General features: G+C 32.7%; 1 protein-coding gene across 4 annotated transcripts; it reads right to left on the bottom strand.

The window, feature by feature from the left end:
- Nucleotides 1–161: 161 nt before the first annotated feature.
- LOC138327924 (girdin-like) lies at nt 162–17,345 on the bottom strand. Of its 4 annotated transcripts, XM_069274389.1 has the most exons (18): nt 17,270–17,345; nt 16,889–16,968; nt 16,179–16,314; nt 12,581–12,727; nt 12,345–12,445; nt 11,499–11,561; nt 10,770–10,811; nt 9,762–10,025; nt 9,038–9,283; nt 8,530–8,727; nt 7,064–7,255; nt 6,442–6,654; nt 5,668–5,793; nt 4,673–4,880; nt 3,596–3,676; nt 3,370–3,384; nt 1,888–1,971; nt 162–1,466 (listed from the first exon to the last, which is right to left on the bottom strand). In XM_069274389.1, exons 2-18 carry the CDS (start codon nt 16,906–16,908, stop codon nt 1,176–1,178), a joined length of 2,427 nt encoding a protein of 808 aa, XP_069130490.1. In that variant the 5' UTR covers nt 16,909–16,968; nt 17,270–17,345; the 3' UTR covers nt 162–1,175. The 4 variants fall into 4 exon arrangements, with proteins under 4 accessions (XP_069130490.1, XP_069130492.1, XP_069130493.1 ...); XM_069274391.1 differs by lacking the exon at nt 3,370–3,384; XM_069274392.1 differs by lacking the exon at nt 10,770–10,811.
- Nucleotides 17,346–18,516: the final 1,171 nt, after the last annotated feature.

Genomic DNA, 18,516 nt, shown 5'->3' with positions numbered 1-18,516 from the left:
CCGAGTATGTCAATGGAATGAAATATATTTATTTATTATTTATTTATTTATTTTTATCTGGAGTTTTATACATGTACACAACTAGAAAACAAATAAATCATAGAGCATTGGTTGAAACTTTTCTCTAATTGCTTTAAATAAAAACTAATAATAGCGAAAAATGATTTTATTAAACGGGTTTTATTTGAAAATACAGAAAATGAGATCAGGCACAATATGAAGCTAATATCTAATATTGATTATGAATTGTAATAATGGCGACATGATATTAAGATATACTTACATACCGTTCCACAAACGTACACGTAAATTTGGTATATTATCTTCAGTAAAAATCCATTTTCCCATTGTGTCATCAGGTAATACTTTTCATTATTTACTGTTTGCATCCTTTGTTGCATTCATATTGATGCTTATTGTTTATGTTTCTGAATTTTAATACTTAAACAATCAAATTAGTTAAACGTTGTATTAACAGACAGGGTTATGTAAGGACGTGATGTTGGTGATGGAAAGCCGGAGTACCAGGAGAAAACCACCGACCAGCGGTCAGTACATGCTAGCTGTCCCACTTGGGAATCAAACCCGCGACCCAGAGGTGGGGAGCTTGTGGCTTGTGGATATATATCGAGACACCTTAAATCTTTTATTAAATAAATGTTTGTGATTTTTGTTAAGTTGTAATTAAGTATGTGTAATATTTACCATTGGTATGTAGCTGACGTCGTCGAGAAATTTACGTTCTTTGATACACACTACACACATATATTTTCTAATAGCGGAACAAAGCAGACGTCAGTTGGTAGGCCTATAAACCTAGTCGAAAAGGGAGTGATGAACATTTCCAAGTCAAACAAGTTGGAAAAGAAATTAGAATGTCGCACTTATCCTTGGTAAGAAAGTTGTTTAATGGTGATTCCACGGTTAACTTCCTATTCAACAAACACGAGTTTTACCTTGTTTATGATCGACGTCATGTTCTAATTTTATTGTTTGTTTGTGTTTGGATTTTGACTTCTGTCGAGAAAAACACGAGTTGCATATGAACATTACCATGGGTTTACATAATGGTATGCTGCTTTTGCGGAAGACAATTATGTCAAAAAATATGTATGCTGGTTTTAGATGAAAACCACCAAAATGATAAAAATGTATCACAAATTACGTGGTTACTTTTAGTCAAGAAAGATGGGTTGTATGATGCCTTTTGATAGTAGTGGTCCGTCCTTGTGGAGCATCATAGCTGGCCAAACGATGAAGTCATACCGCCTACCATTCAGAGTGAAGTTATCGAACATGTCCTTGTCTATAAAATCAGCGTACTTGATGTCCCAGTGTAGGTGCATGGGCGGATCCTGTAGGACCATGAACCAACACAGCTCCACTATCTTACGTATGTAAGGGTTAAACTTATCATCAACCGCCTCCTTTTTATACTCCTCGGACATCCCTTTCTCTCGGAAATGCTGTTTAAAAGGTTTATATGTGTTTTAAAGTTTTTTTGTATAGTGTAAAAAAATATATTGAAGGATATCACAGTCATCTATTAAGTTAATTAATTCCTTGATAATATTTGAGGTAATTACACCTTTTAAATAGCTCGCATTATGAACTGGCTCATTTGTAAAAATGGAAATGAAAAACAGAGATTATTTTATTATTATCATTTTTACATTTCCAAAAATGAAGATTAAATTTTTTCTCCATAATACAAGTATGATTGAAAAGGAAATCTAGAATTATTATTATTTTATCTTTATTCAATATTTGGAAAATACAATAATATGGAATCAAATACAAGAAAATATAAAATCTAAATAAAGATATCTGCCATTATTCTTTGTCTACTGTACTATGTGATATAAGAAATCTATATCAACAACTTACGTTTTCAATTACGTCAGTGGATCCAATATAATTCTTCCTTAAATTAAGAAGATATTTGGTGTCCTGTTCTGTAAAATCTCGTTCCTGTAGGGGAAGTATATATATGAAACGCTTAATTGAAATTCCAATGCATGAATATATCATTGGTTCAAGTATTAGCATTTTTGTATTACAATGTTGTTAGACAAATGTTTGTGTAAAATGTTGTTAAATATATCTTTCAATATACAGTTTGACTTGGATTCATCATTTCATTTTCTTATTTGTTTTTATTATGAAACACTTTTTATTAAATCGACGAGAAAGATGTTTACTTTCTATCTAATGCAAGCTATGACAATAAAAAAGACAATCGCTATGTTACTACAATGACGAAAGACAAAATACTAACATACATTGACAAAGAGAACCAAAAACTTTATTGACGAAGACTTAACTACTAGAGGTGAGAAAGAAAATCACTACATGTAAGTCTTGTCTACAGGACAATGATATTAATTCGGACAGTTACTAGACCACTACAGTGATACCGACATAACACTCGACAATCAGTTTCAATATAAGACTTTACTCTTCACCGAATTGTAACTTGACAACTACAAACACATCTTGATTAGTTATGTCTAACATAGATTCCTCCATTTAGATGGATGTAGATTCTATATTTGGATTGTATTTAAGTAGATATCGATATCGTTAATAGATACAAATATACAAATAAATTATCAATTGGGGATGAGAAGCAAATGTGGGTGTCATAAATAAAAACAAATGACAATTTTGCTTTAAAATAAGGAATAAAGGATAAAGCAGTGACAGAAATGGATCAATATCCAAATTATATTATATAATAGTGTACTAAATAGGTAGGATATGTACATTGTAGTCTTTTATACCAATCTCTACGATATAAGTGTGAGTGTAATATCATAAATATTATGTATGTAATTGCTGTATGTCTATTAATTATGTTGTAAATACTGTACTTATATGTTTGATCACATGTAAGAAGTATCTTTGACTCAAAGTGCAATCGAATGAAAATAAAGTAACCTATAGCTAGCACCCTACATGTGTTTGTGTGCGAGAAGTGAACAAGTATATAAGAGTTACTTCCCTTTACATACAAAAAGTCTATTATGTTTATAGTTGTTGATATATTTGTGTTTACAAACTAATTGAAGGATAAAAAGTGTATGTTATTAGCATGTTATTCGATCCTTAAGATCATACCACCATGTGTCAATTAAATTGTCGAAATGGAATAGTATCCTATTATATTCTGAGGGCCTCAGTAAAACAGTTTTAGGCCAACTTGAAAAACATTTAGTAGTAACGAGGTCGGGAAATGAGTGTTCATTACACGTAACAATAGAACAACTATTTCTAAAGAGACACAAACGATTGTTACTTGTTACCCAATCACCAATTTTTTTTAACCCAAAACCAACATTATACACAGGTTTCTAATGTATACACTACCTGTACTTCACTGTTCTGTGTTGTTCATATGTAAATCAAAATTGTATTATTCGGTATATAACAATACGAAGAAAACAGTATTTTTCTGTCCTGCTCAAAATAAACCGATATTCATAACTGAAATAGTTAATGTATCTCATAATCTAAAAATAAGTTGCAGATGTATGGATGTTTCTCGATTAAAAATGTTCTTCTCACTATATCAAACGTTTCCTATCCGACTTACAATTTTCGCTTCCCATAAGAGAGCTTTCTTTATCTCTTCCCACTGATCATCTGCTTCCTTCTTGCAATACTCGAAACAATCCTGTTTAAAAGAGTATATTAAACAATTAAAAATGATAGATCAGTAATACAGAATTCCAAAGCACTGTCATTTTGGTTCTGGTGTTCTAGTTCTTAGCACATTATCAATAGCATTTTAGCATTTAAAGATGCTCCACCTGTGACAGAGCATAAATGATACCGATCATTTGAACAATAACTGATGTATAATTGTGTTTATATGTGTTTAATTTAACACAGAAATGTATATAGAATAATTTATTTTGCTTTTGGTGCATGCATAATCCGTAACTCATTCCAAATATCGCATAGTGCCTAATTATTTTTAATATTTTTATCTTGAATTAAAATAAGAGGTTCAAAACTTTTCGATTGCGGTAATGGTACTAGTGTAAAGTAAGTAACTTTTGTAACTGAAGAGAAATACTTATTCGTGTACTTATTCATAAGAGAAAAAAATACCATTCCTAAGCTGTGGAGCATCTTTAAGGATGGGGATTTCTCGTAATGCTAAACTTTATCAAATACATAAAAATACAAAACAAAAATATAGTAGCAGAGTTTATAGGCTTGTTATTTAGATCGTTCCCGATCGTTGGGTTGGCTTAAGGTCCCCTACATCTCACGGTATTTAAGATCATTGGAGTTGTACAGTTAGTGTGTATTGATATAGTTTTGAAGGCACGTTTATATTTCATGTGTGGACATGAGATACTGAAAATATATTTGATCTTTCAAAATTAACAGGCAAGTTCTTTCTTTTGAAGATAAAACAATAAATTAAGTATATACATTTTAGTTATAAACACACATATATATCATAATTCAATTAGTCTTGTAAAACCCCAAATTTCTTGAAGGACTTTCCTCATGAAATCGTTACGCCGTTGTATCATCAAATCAGAGGCGACGTTACAAAATACGATGATCACATGATTGTTTTAGTGGCCAATTGAAATTTTCGTTACATGCAAGATTATTAAAAAAAATGTTATGAAAGCCTAACGTGTATACGTACCTTCAACATGTGAAGAAGCGTATCTATTCCCTCTCTTGGGGGCTTTTCCAGGTAGTTCTTTTCCAAGTCAAAAGCATCGAACCATTCAAATTCGTACGCGTCTTTGTATCGCTCCCAGATTGTTTTTTCTTTCCCCTTTTTAAATCCAACTACATCTGTAATATCAGGGTCCTCCCGTACAAGGTCAGTACCAGTCTTCCGGACAAGTCTATAAAGAATTAATAATGAAAATATTTAAAAATCAAACAGGCGCTCGTTAGGTACTTTTATTTTTCATTCAAGATATTTGTAAGAAAAGACTAACCACACAATATGTTATCAAACAAAAACCGAGAGAAATGATCAAGTAACGTTAGATCCTATACCTACAAATGTTATACTTATGAAAGCAGAGACTGTGATTAATGTACAGACATATGTAGTACGCTTAGTCAACCGTAAAGGAAACTTTGTTTAAGAAGAAAGACAGACAAAGAGTGTAGTTATCTTGTATGTGTCAGACTGCCGATATCGTTACATTGATAGCGGTATCCAGGCACACAACACACATACGTATCCCTGACGTGGGGCCAAGAGCTGGTAAATTTTATTGTACTTTGCCGATGGCCGGGTTACAACTGGAACATGTTTCAAATATTACTGTATAACGGTTACATTTTGCGGGTACTTTATTTTCATTATATTAACGTTTTCACTGAAATCCGCAAAATCTTTACACCGGCGAAATATTCAGAAATTCATTCACGTACCTATTAGCAAGAACAAAATAGCTCTAAGAATTCTTGGAATCAATGAACCGCCAAATGTAACCTCCGTATAGGTACATGTAACAACAAAATACTGACCTCCAAATTCAAATCTCTATACAGTACCTGTGACTTTGTCACAATTGTAAATCATTAGATTAATAATGTTATTTGGAAATTATTGATATTTGGATATATTATACTTTGTTCCTGATTTGCTGACAGTAATTTAGATATTCTGTTATTTACTTTGAACTCATTTTCTCGGCCTTGATCTCTAGCCTTCTCATGGCTTTCTTTGTCTCCCGAAGTTCTGCAGCTTTCTTCTCCAGTCCACTCTTTTCTTTTTGTAGGTCTACAATATCGTCTCTGTTCCTGTTACATCAGCATTAAAAGATTTTAACCATAAATATAAATATTACTGTACATCTAAACAAGCCGATAGACTTTTTATTGATGTTGGTGGGATACTGGTGAGGAAAGATGTATTCAGATAGAGTTGAAAGTTTTTTATCTAGCAATTTATATCCATCAAATACTGTGATATTATTTATTTTCGTTGTGTTCAATTTTCGTGGATTATAATTTTTACTAATTCTATTGCGACTTAAATTCCAGGAGTAGCCGATAATATCGAAATCTACTACGGTTATTAAGTGGATGTTTTAGCATTAAAGTTACTGCTCAATCACCGTTTAAAGAATGACCCATTCAAAAACCCTGTCGCACAAAGTAGGATTCGTTGTAGTATATACATGGTGATGTGAGTATCTCGTGTATTTTAGGATTCATTATAAAATGATATCAAACTGTAATATATTTGATACAAGTAAAATCTATATTCTGCAGATGTCATTTTGAGCAGTTTTAAGACCTATAAGCTATACAGATCTTACTTGTCATTCTTCCGTTGTATATTCGGGAGTGTTGTATATTCTAGTAGTTCATGGAAATTACCTAGACCACGGTAATAGCGAAATGTAATTCACATGAAAAACTGTACATTATCTTATCTTCATTTACCTTAGTAGCGTGGTCTGTATATCCTCCAGCTTCTGTCTGTACTTGGTGACGATGTTAGATGCAGTGTCTGCCTCAGGTTCCTTTTCTCCAAGATGGGCGAGAATACGCTCGTTGTCTCGTAGGATATCGGAACAAAAGTGGGTATACATAGTGTCCACTGACTCCAGTAATTTCTGTCCTACAGTTGCCAACATCAGTAGATTCTCAAGTTCCCTGATTTATTGGAAGAAGATTGAAAATTGAAATATGTGCATATTGGAATATTCAAATGTGATGACGGGTAATATAACATTCGAACGTTCTATAATCAGATTCAGAAGGTCTGTGTCCTGGAACTGTTTATCCTGTCAAGGATCGTCTACCATGGGAGGACAACCATACACCTATTTCTTTATTGAAGGTCAGACGTCAACAAAACAAATAGATCAAACCAAAGGAAGATCCATAACTATATTGAGATACAAACCATGGGTATTTCAATAAATTTATCATCCTGATTGTATTGCAAATTTTCAAGATTTAATTTCAAAGAAACATACCGTATATGCATCAGTAAAACATTAGGCAAAAGAGAAATGTTTTTTTGTTCCACATATAAATATGCATGTACACTTTTACATACGGGATAGTGTCCTCCAGCACGCGGTTGTTGGTTTCAATGACCATAAGCGCGTCAAACTCTACCCCATCGTCCTTCTCTGTCATGGCCCCTGCCAAATCGTTTTCGTCATAACCGCCATGAAGCTTCACTTTCACCACGTTCATCTTCAGGCGGTCTATACGCCGTGTCACTACTTTCTGCCGCTTGATTTGTCTGTAAAGAGAACAATGTATACTAGCATACAATGTTATACATAGTATATCGAATAATAGGCTATTGCCACTGATTGTAATTGGTTAATACTCGGTCACGTGAAGGTCGATATTATAGAATCACCTAGTTAATATTGCGCTTGATAGTTCACATTGTCTCAAATGTGGAGTTACATCAGGGTGGTACCATAAGGCCATTGTTTTTGTACAGACGTGCATATCAATTAATTGTAAGTTTCATTGGGTAACGACAACGCCTTGGTCATATTTAAGGAAATAAAACACATGAATGTTAATGTTTATATATATTAATATTAATATATTAATGGGATAATGGAAGCAAAACATAGTAAACAGTTTAGTTTAAGACTCAGACATAAACATATCAACCTTTTTATATAGCTATATATATTAAGTTGTAGAAATTTCATTCGATATACATAGTTCATTCAAACCTTTATATAGCTATATATACTACTTCTGTAGGAATTTCATTCAATATACATAAATCATAAAATCATATAATGAAAGAAATTTATAAGAAATATAATTTTTAAAATACACACACTACATATATGTATTTATACAAAGCATAATTTAAGAAGTGGGGAAGTAGAAATGCGACCAAAGTACCAACGCAACAACAGAATAAGACTTATTGCTCATGATAACCAATAAAAGCCAGGTTTGCTGCTAAGCGAATTATGTTAATTACTAGGTACTTAAAAGTTTACAAATGCAGTATCACACACATGCGAAGGTATATTTAATCTCAGCTTCATTACATTTTTGTTAAATCCTTTTTGCGTCTTCATTATTGTAATATGCCTTGTGAAGCATTATACCACACACTTGTTGCACGTTAAAATATATTAATATAGCAAAAGTACGTTTTTCGAAAATTTGTTATTACCGTGGCGTACAAAGATGCAGGTCTACTGTCAACGAAATCAGATGAATCGGTTTGGTTTTTAATAAATGAAAAGACAGTAAATAAAAACTTCAATGGGGGTAATATTTGATAAATTTAACATTTAAATCTCAGTAAGCCTCATGCTGACCAGTCACAATCTTCCACTCGGCTTTTAATATCCCTGTCCGACTCAGACCATGTATGATTCTATTAATATCTGTAAGGTGAGAGTGCGGCATATCAGCTTTATCGACATTATTTTTCTTCATTTCGACATATACTATATTTATTTTTACACCACAAACAGCAACGATAGCAATAAAGTTAAATGAAGACACCACTGAGAGCAGACAGATACGTACGTCATCAAAGCATCCAGATATTCAGCGTTTCTCGGATTCCTTTTCATTATTTCTTTCCTTTCTTCTTCATCATGTTTAGAGAAAGTAGGTCTAGGGATCACATTGCGGCCACTCGGTCCGGCACCAGTATCTTCCCCTCCCAGGGGACCACCAGTCCGCAACTTCTTACGGAGAAACTCATTGTCCTCCTGTAAAGACCTGCAAGGATACAGATAACAGTTTTATACATATACTTATCATATTGATACACGCGCTGTAACGAAAGTTATACTAAAACATACGGGTTTTTTTTAAACCTATCTACTAAACAAATATTGATTGATTCTTCTTCTTACATGCAAAATATAATTACAATCAATACTCAAATTCCGCAACATATTTATTAGTTGTAATTCATACAACTTTTTACAAAGGCTTGAACTGTGCGATATTATCATGTAAAATGAAATAAAGTCAATTATTATTTTTATTTACATGTAATTTATTTCAAGTATCTATTTTTACGTACATTATTGCATTTTCCTGTTCTTGTAGTCGTTCCTGCGTTTCTTGAAGTAAGCGAACAAGACCTTCTCCTTCATCTTCCGCGGAAACTTCCACCATTTTCTTCCGCTTCTTCCCCTTTCCTCGGGGCGTGTCATCTATTTCGTACTCCGTCCGTTCTGTAAGAGGTGGTGGGATGGGGCCAAAAGTCAATACCGCCTCCTTCACCTTGGTATACCTACTTTGTAAAGTCTTCATCTCGTAATATTCCCTAAACAAACATTTTAATATAGTGTATGAAAATGACTCCGCCAAACAATAAATAAAATAATGAGATATATTGGTGTCAATGGGTTCGATTTATGAATGTTCACATAAAATGTACAAGATTTTAAGATTTGACCAAGCAATCATATCTCTATTTATGTTTAGGTCATCATGCCTTTTTTCTTAGAGTTGGTTGTTTATAGCTTTTCACTTTTGAGAGCATAAATTTACAGTAACTATTGAAGGTAACGGTGTCTTACTTATGGTAAACAGTTATATGATTACGCTCTAAGCTGATAACATGAAATTGTCAAAGAAATTCCTTATTTCGCGTGTAATCAAATTATTCACAAAATCAAAATAACCATAAAAAACTCATTACAGTTTTATTTTGCTATTATTTGTAAATCAAGAATAAAAATAATGAAAAATATAATGTAGGCAAACAGAAAGTATGGTGGTATACATCAATGAAACCTTACGGTAATATTTCTGACATGAATTCCATCCATCGATGAGTACTTTCTAGAATTTCTGCAGATTCGTTCTTCTTTCCCAGTGGTACAGAAGGCAGCGGGTTGACCTCCTCCATCATCCCCTCCATGACGTCATATCCGCCATCTCCGCTGTATGGTTTCATGTACGTTTGTATTTTTAGTATAGTGTTGTTTTGATCTATAAGTTTATTTATCCACCGATCTACCTCCAGTCTAGATGTGTGGAATTCTACAAGCTCTCCTTGTAGCCTGAGGAGATTAATCATATTGATTACTATTTATTCAATAAGTCCTTTATTCTCCGATTATTCTTTTACTGAATATTCATTTCTGACACAATATAACCCTCATAATCATATATCAATATAATGCGATATGACGATTTGAAATATAAAATCGATATCTATATATACTATATAAACATACACAATCACATTTCATCTTCATTTGGTTATAAAATACATATACAGTATCTAATCTTCAGTTAAGTTAATCTACATTAAAATGTTACATGTCTTCAAAGGATTATTTTAAAAAGTATACAGGAAGTCAATAATCATTATTTGATACAACGATCAATATGAATCAAGCACGCATATGTTTTAGAACGCACATCAAACAATGGCAAAGCATGTCATTCCATATGGAACAATAAACAAACGATTGGCATCAGACAAAATGTTTAAAGCTTAGGGAAATTCAATCGGACATTTATATATTCTTTACAATGTTTTTTATTGACTTATTATTTTTTTAAATGGAATTGTTTTTCAAATTGCAACAACAAGACTATTATATACATTAATATTAATTGCATTAATGTCTTTCGTACAGCAAGATCAAGACAAGCACAAACTCTTTATGTTAAGTATCGATATTGCGCACGATATGATAAGTAGGCAAGAATAATTATGATTACAGTATTGAAAACATAATGTGGGTTTAAATATTGATATATAACATTAGAAACCATTGGTAGCATGCATTGCTTACTTAGTAACAGATACTTCCTTAATCTGTGTGGTATTGGTCTGCCTTTTTAAGAGAAAACAACAAAAGTAATTAAATAGGACGAGTAAAGATAGTCACTAGTTTATCCATTTGTCCTAGCATTAGTAACTACAGTCAAACATGAATCAAAACCACCTCTTATAAATACCGCCTCTTATTAAGACCACTTTCTCAGAGCCCCAAACTTTCATCACATGTCATGTGTCATAATTTGTTACTAGTACGCTATAAAGTCTATTTGTCGGCCCACTGTGTGGTCTTTATCGACAGACATGACTGAACTACATATACCGACACCGTGAAGTGTTTCATGCCTAAAACCCAATAAAAAAAACTACAAGTAAGTATACAGAAAGGGTTGTTTTGTTCAGTCAAAAACATACCCAAAGCGTTATCATCTCTTATGTCTAAAGCAAACATAAAACTAACTACTGCAAACGCACACATCGCATTCCTGTATCAATAAACAAATAAAAGACAAATTAGGAAAAAGTTCTAAACCATCCTATTTCAGTTTATATCCCAAAAACATATTTCAAAAAGCTAAATTGTTAACACTGACCCTTGTATCAGTTCTAAGAATATTGGTAAATACCAACATAAGGAAATATAGTAAAAGAAAAAAACAATCTAATCTACGTGGAAACCAAACTTTGGTCTGATCAAGATTATTCGTCATATTTCTACATACGTAATTTCCTGTATACATACCGATCGAGTTGTCTTTTTAGTGCTTTTACTTCCGCTTGTGCTTGTGACAGTTGTCTTTCCACTCTGAAAATTGTTGACAATAATTCAACTTGTACTTGTACACATAAGTATGAAAGTATTACAATATTTTGCAATTGTTTGTTAAAAAAAATATTATAAATTGTACAAAAAACATCAAAGATTTCAATCAAGCCTGAAACTGTAATAGAATCGTCCACTTCCTTGAGAACGTGACAATGAAATCACAACCCGAGGGTTAATTCATGAACGTTGCCGAGGGATGAACATGCATGAATGCCTCTGAGGGTGGTGATTTCGTTGCCACGCCCTCAAATCTGAGACAAATTGTTTTTACCTACATACAACAGAAAATTGTGAGGTAATTATTTCAAAAGAAGTATTTTTTCACCGCAAAAAACATCATGGGTCCATCGACTATAGGTCAATATTAAAGACGTCATGGGTGGGCCGCATAAATTCATGACGTCACGTACATATAATTGCTTTGTCGAATTTTCTGTTTAAAAGGTTAGCGCTAGAATTATGTCAAACACTAGGGTTGGACAAGCTGCAAATCAATATCATTATAACGATATCAACCACTCTTTGTATAATCATTTTTTCAAACGTATAAAGCAGTTGCGGTGATTTCTTTTAAAATAGAAACAACAGTTTACTAAAACATTACAATTATATGAACGATACTTTTACCATGGCATTTTGGATTATACAATTCAGTCGCTATCGAAAGGATGAACATGTCTAAATAAATTGTAGGAGATTATAAGGAAACGAAGTATCTTATTGGTATTTGTCATATATGAACACCAGAAAATGTATACTTACACCACACTGTATTCCTGAATGGGTTCGTTATCGTCTCTTTTATTCAGAATAGTTTTGGGTATTGTCGGTTTATTAACTTTAGAGTTCTGTTTGGTTCCAGCCTGAAATTGAAAATGTAAATATTATATAGTGTTGACCTTTTTTTCTATTTTTTTTTTTTTTTTTTAATTTTTTAGTGAGATGGAACATAACATTATATGTAATGCATAATAATCACTTTTTGAATGGAAACGAACCTGTACAAGATCATTCTTTAGTCGTTGGTAACGGTGGTATGAAGGGGCAGACACAAATTTCCTCTTCCATCCCTTCGCCTGGATCTGTTTCTCAAATGCCTGAAAGGCCTTTTTGAGTCCTTCAACAACAGGCCATCCATGTTCAATCTGAGAAATCGAGGTCAGTAAAAATAAAATGCAGCTTGATATTCGTGATACAAAGAGATGAATAAAGTAATAACTATACACATTTTACAAGTTTATATAGATAATTCATATTTCAAAGTAATTTTTTAGAAATATCGATTTTTACCTATCAAGCAGAACTATAATTGTATAGTTGTTCGTAATAAATATCTCCTTAATGATTGTCATAGCAAAGTCTTAGTGTTTTATCTTTTGATCAGAACGCTAGAAAATCGATTCCCTAATTTGATACTAAAATTGAATGCGGTATGAATTGCGAAAACCTATTGGAATTTTACATTCAAATAGAGGATTCTATGGTTTGTGTAGGGTAGATTTAAATAAATATTTTTTCTGATTTATAATATTGCGATCATTTTTGTCAATTCTTATGTTCTAAACGTGACTGTTAAACCTTGATTTTATCTGTGAACAATTTTGAACTGTCACACATGAATGACAATGTCAGTAGTAGTGCATAAAGGCCAGATATGTTTGCACCATTTGGTTCTAAAAATCATTTCATAATAGTGATATTGTCTTTTACAAATGGTTTCTAAAAATATATTGATGTTTTGCCAAACACGTCAATCAATCCTCAAAATAGGTCGTCAGGGTGTGATTTATGACGTAAATAGTATTATGAATATGCTGCTAATTTTAATCAGTTGCTGACACAGATCAAGAATCTATTGTTTGAATACATTCCCTTGATTTTATTGCCAAATTACAGTAATGATACTTGATAATCCACTCATTGCTTCAAGGTTAACTGGAAATGTTCCATTTTCTGGTTAATTAAAGTCATATGTGCCGTAACTGGACGAAAAAACTGACATGCTGTTTTTTAATCTCTTGAAAACCATAAGTTTTGATGAATTAGGTTGAAATAATCATTTAAATGACTCTAGATGCCTTATCAACGTTAGTTACAAAACGAAATGTACTGTAAACTTGTTGGATTTTATGTATGGTTAGCTGTAAATATATCTGCTGAAATCACTTTACAATAAGTAATATAACTGTTAAAATGTAAAATGAAATTGTAGACGACAATTTGGCTTCATATGATTTCTGGCAGTACAACCAAAAATCATTTTCAGCTCTTATTTGTACCTGTAAATGAATAACCTATACACTGAATGTACAGTAATTCTCAAAATGTTGGGGATGAATTACATATTAAAAAGTAATGTATGTAAAATATGGCACGAATAATAATAAACAATAATACATTTTCGTAGAATATTCCTTTAGCTGATGTACTCGCAAATAAAATGAAATTAAGGATTGAATCTTGCTTTGGTTGATTTCATGGGATGATGAATGAACTGCGAAGCATTTCATGTTGAATTTGTTTCAAGAGCAACTCAATTCATCACCCCATGAAATCGACCAAAGCAAGATTCAATCCTTATATTTCAATTCAATCGTATAAGATTTTTGTTGATTTTTGTTTAAAAAATTGTGAGTCTCTGGGCTTGTGCAAGTCTACAACGAGAGACGTAAGAAAATAGTGCGTCATTAGAATACAACTAATTAAAAATAAATAGCGCAAATATTAAAATTTGTCATTTATTTATTTAGAAACATTTATCAATGTAATCTAGATGAAACATAAAATATTTACAATAGATTAGAAGTGATTGCAAAAATGGTCCGCCGAAGATGCGGAAGGATAATGTCTAGACTGTGTGATACGGTTGTCTCCCGCTTCGATTCAAAATGGAGTCGCCGTAACGTGATGGGAACGGAAAGGTTCTAGTGATTTATGTAACCTTTAGCCTTGATGCAAGTTAAACAACTGATTAAAGGTAAATAAACACTCATTGACTTTTATATAGTTTTTCTTATCGCCTTTTAGCCTTCATCATTTGTTTGTAACTGAGACGCTCTAACGTAGCTTGGACACACGTCACACAGGGACATGGCTCATGTTATTTTTCTTCGGTAGGCAATGTTGCTGACTCGATCGACACACAAGAGTCCGTAAAACGAGAGTTCATAAAAATGCTTTTGAAATTGTAGAAATCTGTCCGTAATATTTGCACTTTTTAAACAGCGCTAGATATATGCATAAGCCTAGTAGGAAGATACATGAACGCCTTCTTAGGCATAAGTAGGTCTAGATAAGATATTTTCTTGCGCCAATTAAGATACCCAAGTTCATACCAAAGTTCATGAGCAAATGAAACCGGATTTTTTTTAGTAATTTCATTGAGTCCAACTTCAGTGAAAATTGAAATATAATAAGATATATACAGTATTTAGCTTGTTTATTATTATCAGAGGTAAGCTAGCTAAATGTTTATTACAATTCAAGAAAGGGCCCATTGGCTGGGTCGCGAGTTCGAATCCCCTGTGGGGCAGTTTCCAGGTACTGACCGCTGGTCGGAGGTTTTTCTCGGGGAGCTCCGGCTTCCCCACCGATAAACCTGGCATGTCCTTAAATGACACTGACTGTTAATAGGACGTTAAACTAATAATGAAACCTATCCGAGATTGACAAATGCGTGTAAGTTTCTCTTAGCAAAGAGGAGATCGCCAAATTAGTTCACGGACTATTAGAGTTATGTGTGCATCAATTGAGCAAAATGTTGAGATTTTTTCTCCAGTTATCTATTGAAAACCATAAAATTCGATTTATTTAGTTGTGAAAGTCATTCAAAAGGACAGACAGACAGACAAGTATGATGCCATATAAACATGATAAACGAAACAGAATTTATGCAGTGTTACATTCTATTTTTTTATTTATGAATATTAACCGTATGTACTCATTTTACTGTACTCATTTTACATGATTATGTAATCATAATGATTTTTGACGGACTTGTATTTTTAAAATAAAACCTATGCATTATAATTGTTGTTGAAATTTAAAATGTTGGTAATTTTTGGTGTTAAATACCATACTGACTCGTGAGTATGAAACATAAGGCACATATAACAACTATAGTGTATCACTATAATACATGACAACATTTTTAGTTATTCTACCAATTCGGTAAAGGTTTTACTGATAACAGTAACAGTATGTATAATCCTTTTGTTATTTTTTTTTTTTTTTTTTTTTGTTTTTTTTTTTGTTTTTTTTTTTTTTTTTTGATTGACTGAATTATTGATTGATTGATTCATTCATTCATTCATTTCGGATTCATCAATCGAGGTTATAGCTAAATGATATATTTATTATTCGTTTTTGCGGTATGAATAATTAATTGACGAAAATATGTTTATGAACGCCAGAGTACCTGAAAAAACATCGATCTACGTCAGTACCTGGCAACTGTGCCTCGTTAATTTCGCATTTGAACCTAGAGTTAAAGAGAACTTGTACACGTCCACTGCAGATATATACAGACCTCAACTGATTGACTTTAACATATAACTTACACAAAACAGTTTGATATATACAGTATGACATACTTACCTCTTCTACACGATCACATATCTGGTAAAATAAGACTTCCAGCTCTGTCCAGAAGCCAAGTTGTTTTATAATGTGCTGTAACTCGGCTATTTCCTTCCTCTTCTTCTGTCCACCCCTCAGTCCTCCCGTCTTCAGTCTACAATGACGGTGGTAAGGATGATTAGGTACTGTATGCATACTACTTTTAATGATGTGGTTAGTGTATTGTTATGCCTTTTATCTTTGAACGATCACAGGCCAAAAGTATCCGTGTGTAAAAAAATAGGGTACATAATAGCAATGGATTAAAGTTCTAACTCTTTTATTGAAGACAGCTGTAGATATCAATTATAACCGATATTCATAAGAAATATCAAAAAGGATTATTATTTTTCTTTTGAGGTTATAGCTTAAACTTGGTTGTGTATTAATTATACCGGAAAACACTTTTTCTTAATCTTCCAATTAACATCGTTTTAAAGCTAATACCCCGGTATTATTTTAGAAAAAGATGTTACATAAATCATGTCTTATGTAAATGAATTTTACTTCACACTTTCTTTTTTCATAACCTTCTTTAAAGAAAATGATACTATTATATCCATCAAATCCAATTGTGTCAACATCATAAATAACGAAGAATATTTCCAAATACTTAAGTATCCACGGTTCTTAAGATCGCTGATTCGAAATCTATTTGAAAAACTGACATGTATACAGTTACTACTTACTTAGTGTTTCCGGACCCCATTGGTACAGAGGATTGTGCATTAGTCCATATTTGTTATATCTTTGGATGCCGTGATTTAGTCTGAAACACAAATACCAACAATGTTTATCTATGTCGTGTCGGGCTAAAACGTTACGAATATACAGTTAACTTCTATATGAAATAAACGCATTTTAAAAGTCGTTGTACTTAGCTTTAAACGAAAACTGTAGTAAAACGATATAAGACTATTATTTCAGAAGTCGTTGTACTCCCTTTCACATTTCGAACATCTGTAATTAAAAAGTACAAAAAGGCTACAATATCTGTTAACAGCTTTAGTTAAGTAAACCTAACCTATAATTTGTGTTAATAATTGGGTTTTGACATAGTATTTACTTACATATAACCATTCGGAAGGTTCCATTTTTCTGTTCGACCACCGTAGGTATGTAACGGTTCATAACATTGACTGTTACAGACTACGGTATGTCTTAAAACAATACCACAAAGACAGATCACCATTGTCTCCATATTATTGTCGTCTAACAATCGGGACCAGCGATCCAAACAAACGCCCCTGATTGCGACAGAGATAAAACGAACCATTCTGCATGAACTATGTAATCTGTATATATATACCACAAGTCGTGTAATCCCCTCTGTCCCTATCTGAACTAAAAAAAGACAACGTTCATTCTGAATTCGTTGTAATCTGATTTGGAGGCACATTTAGTCATAACATACCCAGACATTATTTTTACAATAAAAGGTTAATCATATATACATACGTGTACATGTGTGTATGTAATAACAAATAAAGTGTCACAATAGGTTATTGAAGTATCTGTAGCACCATGCAGCAACATGGAAAGTGAGAGAAAACCACCACAACACAACTAGAAACTTGTAGCAAAGTAATGGTAAATTAACAGAAAAAGAAAACTATTGTGCCGTTATATTTACGCGTATACAATATTTTGCATTTTCATTTTTCCCACATATTCACAAATACATCAATGCGAGATCAAAGGCTTTACTGTCATTAGTACATTCATATACACATTTGTATCACGAAAAAATGAAGTAGTTTATAGTACATATGTCTACCTCCTAATTCATCGGTGTCACACCCCGTGTGGAATATCCTTGTACGAAACAGATACTAAGTTTCAGCGAAATTATTTACATACACGCGAAATACATCCGTGTAGTATTATAAACCAAATATCGCGATCAAAGTTAATCTGCGAGAGATTGTCTCCGCAAATAATATATTAAAAGCTAGTTCTGTAAAAGTTGCATTCAGCGATGTAATCTCCGCGGACATATTTTGATATGGAAATCGAGTGACCGCGAAAGAAAACTCGTTAACAGTATCATTATCGTGCAAATGCTACATAACGTATTCGACCCAATAAGCATTCATGGCGTTTAGAAAATAAAAATAAAAAAATGCTTACTGAGACGAAATTATTGCAAAAACAAAGTGCAAACAGTTGTTTATACAGTTTCGATAGAATACGTCTTGATTTACGTCCGGGCAATTAAAATTGAGGAATCAAATAGGGGAGGGGCGCTAATAGGGACATGGACGCTTATAGGATCGAATACGGTAAAAGGCACTCGGCTATATATTAGAATAAAAGA

This window comes from Argopecten irradians, chromosome 7 (genome assembly GCF_041381155.1).
Source record: "Argopecten irradians isolate NY chromosome 7, Ai_NY, whole genome shotgun sequence".
Taxonomy (NCBI): domain Eukaryota; kingdom Metazoa; phylum Mollusca; class Bivalvia; order Pectinida; family Pectinidae; genus Argopecten; species Argopecten irradians.
Note: the sequence above shows the minus strand (reverse complement) of the source record. Positions and strands in the feature narration are given on the sequence as shown.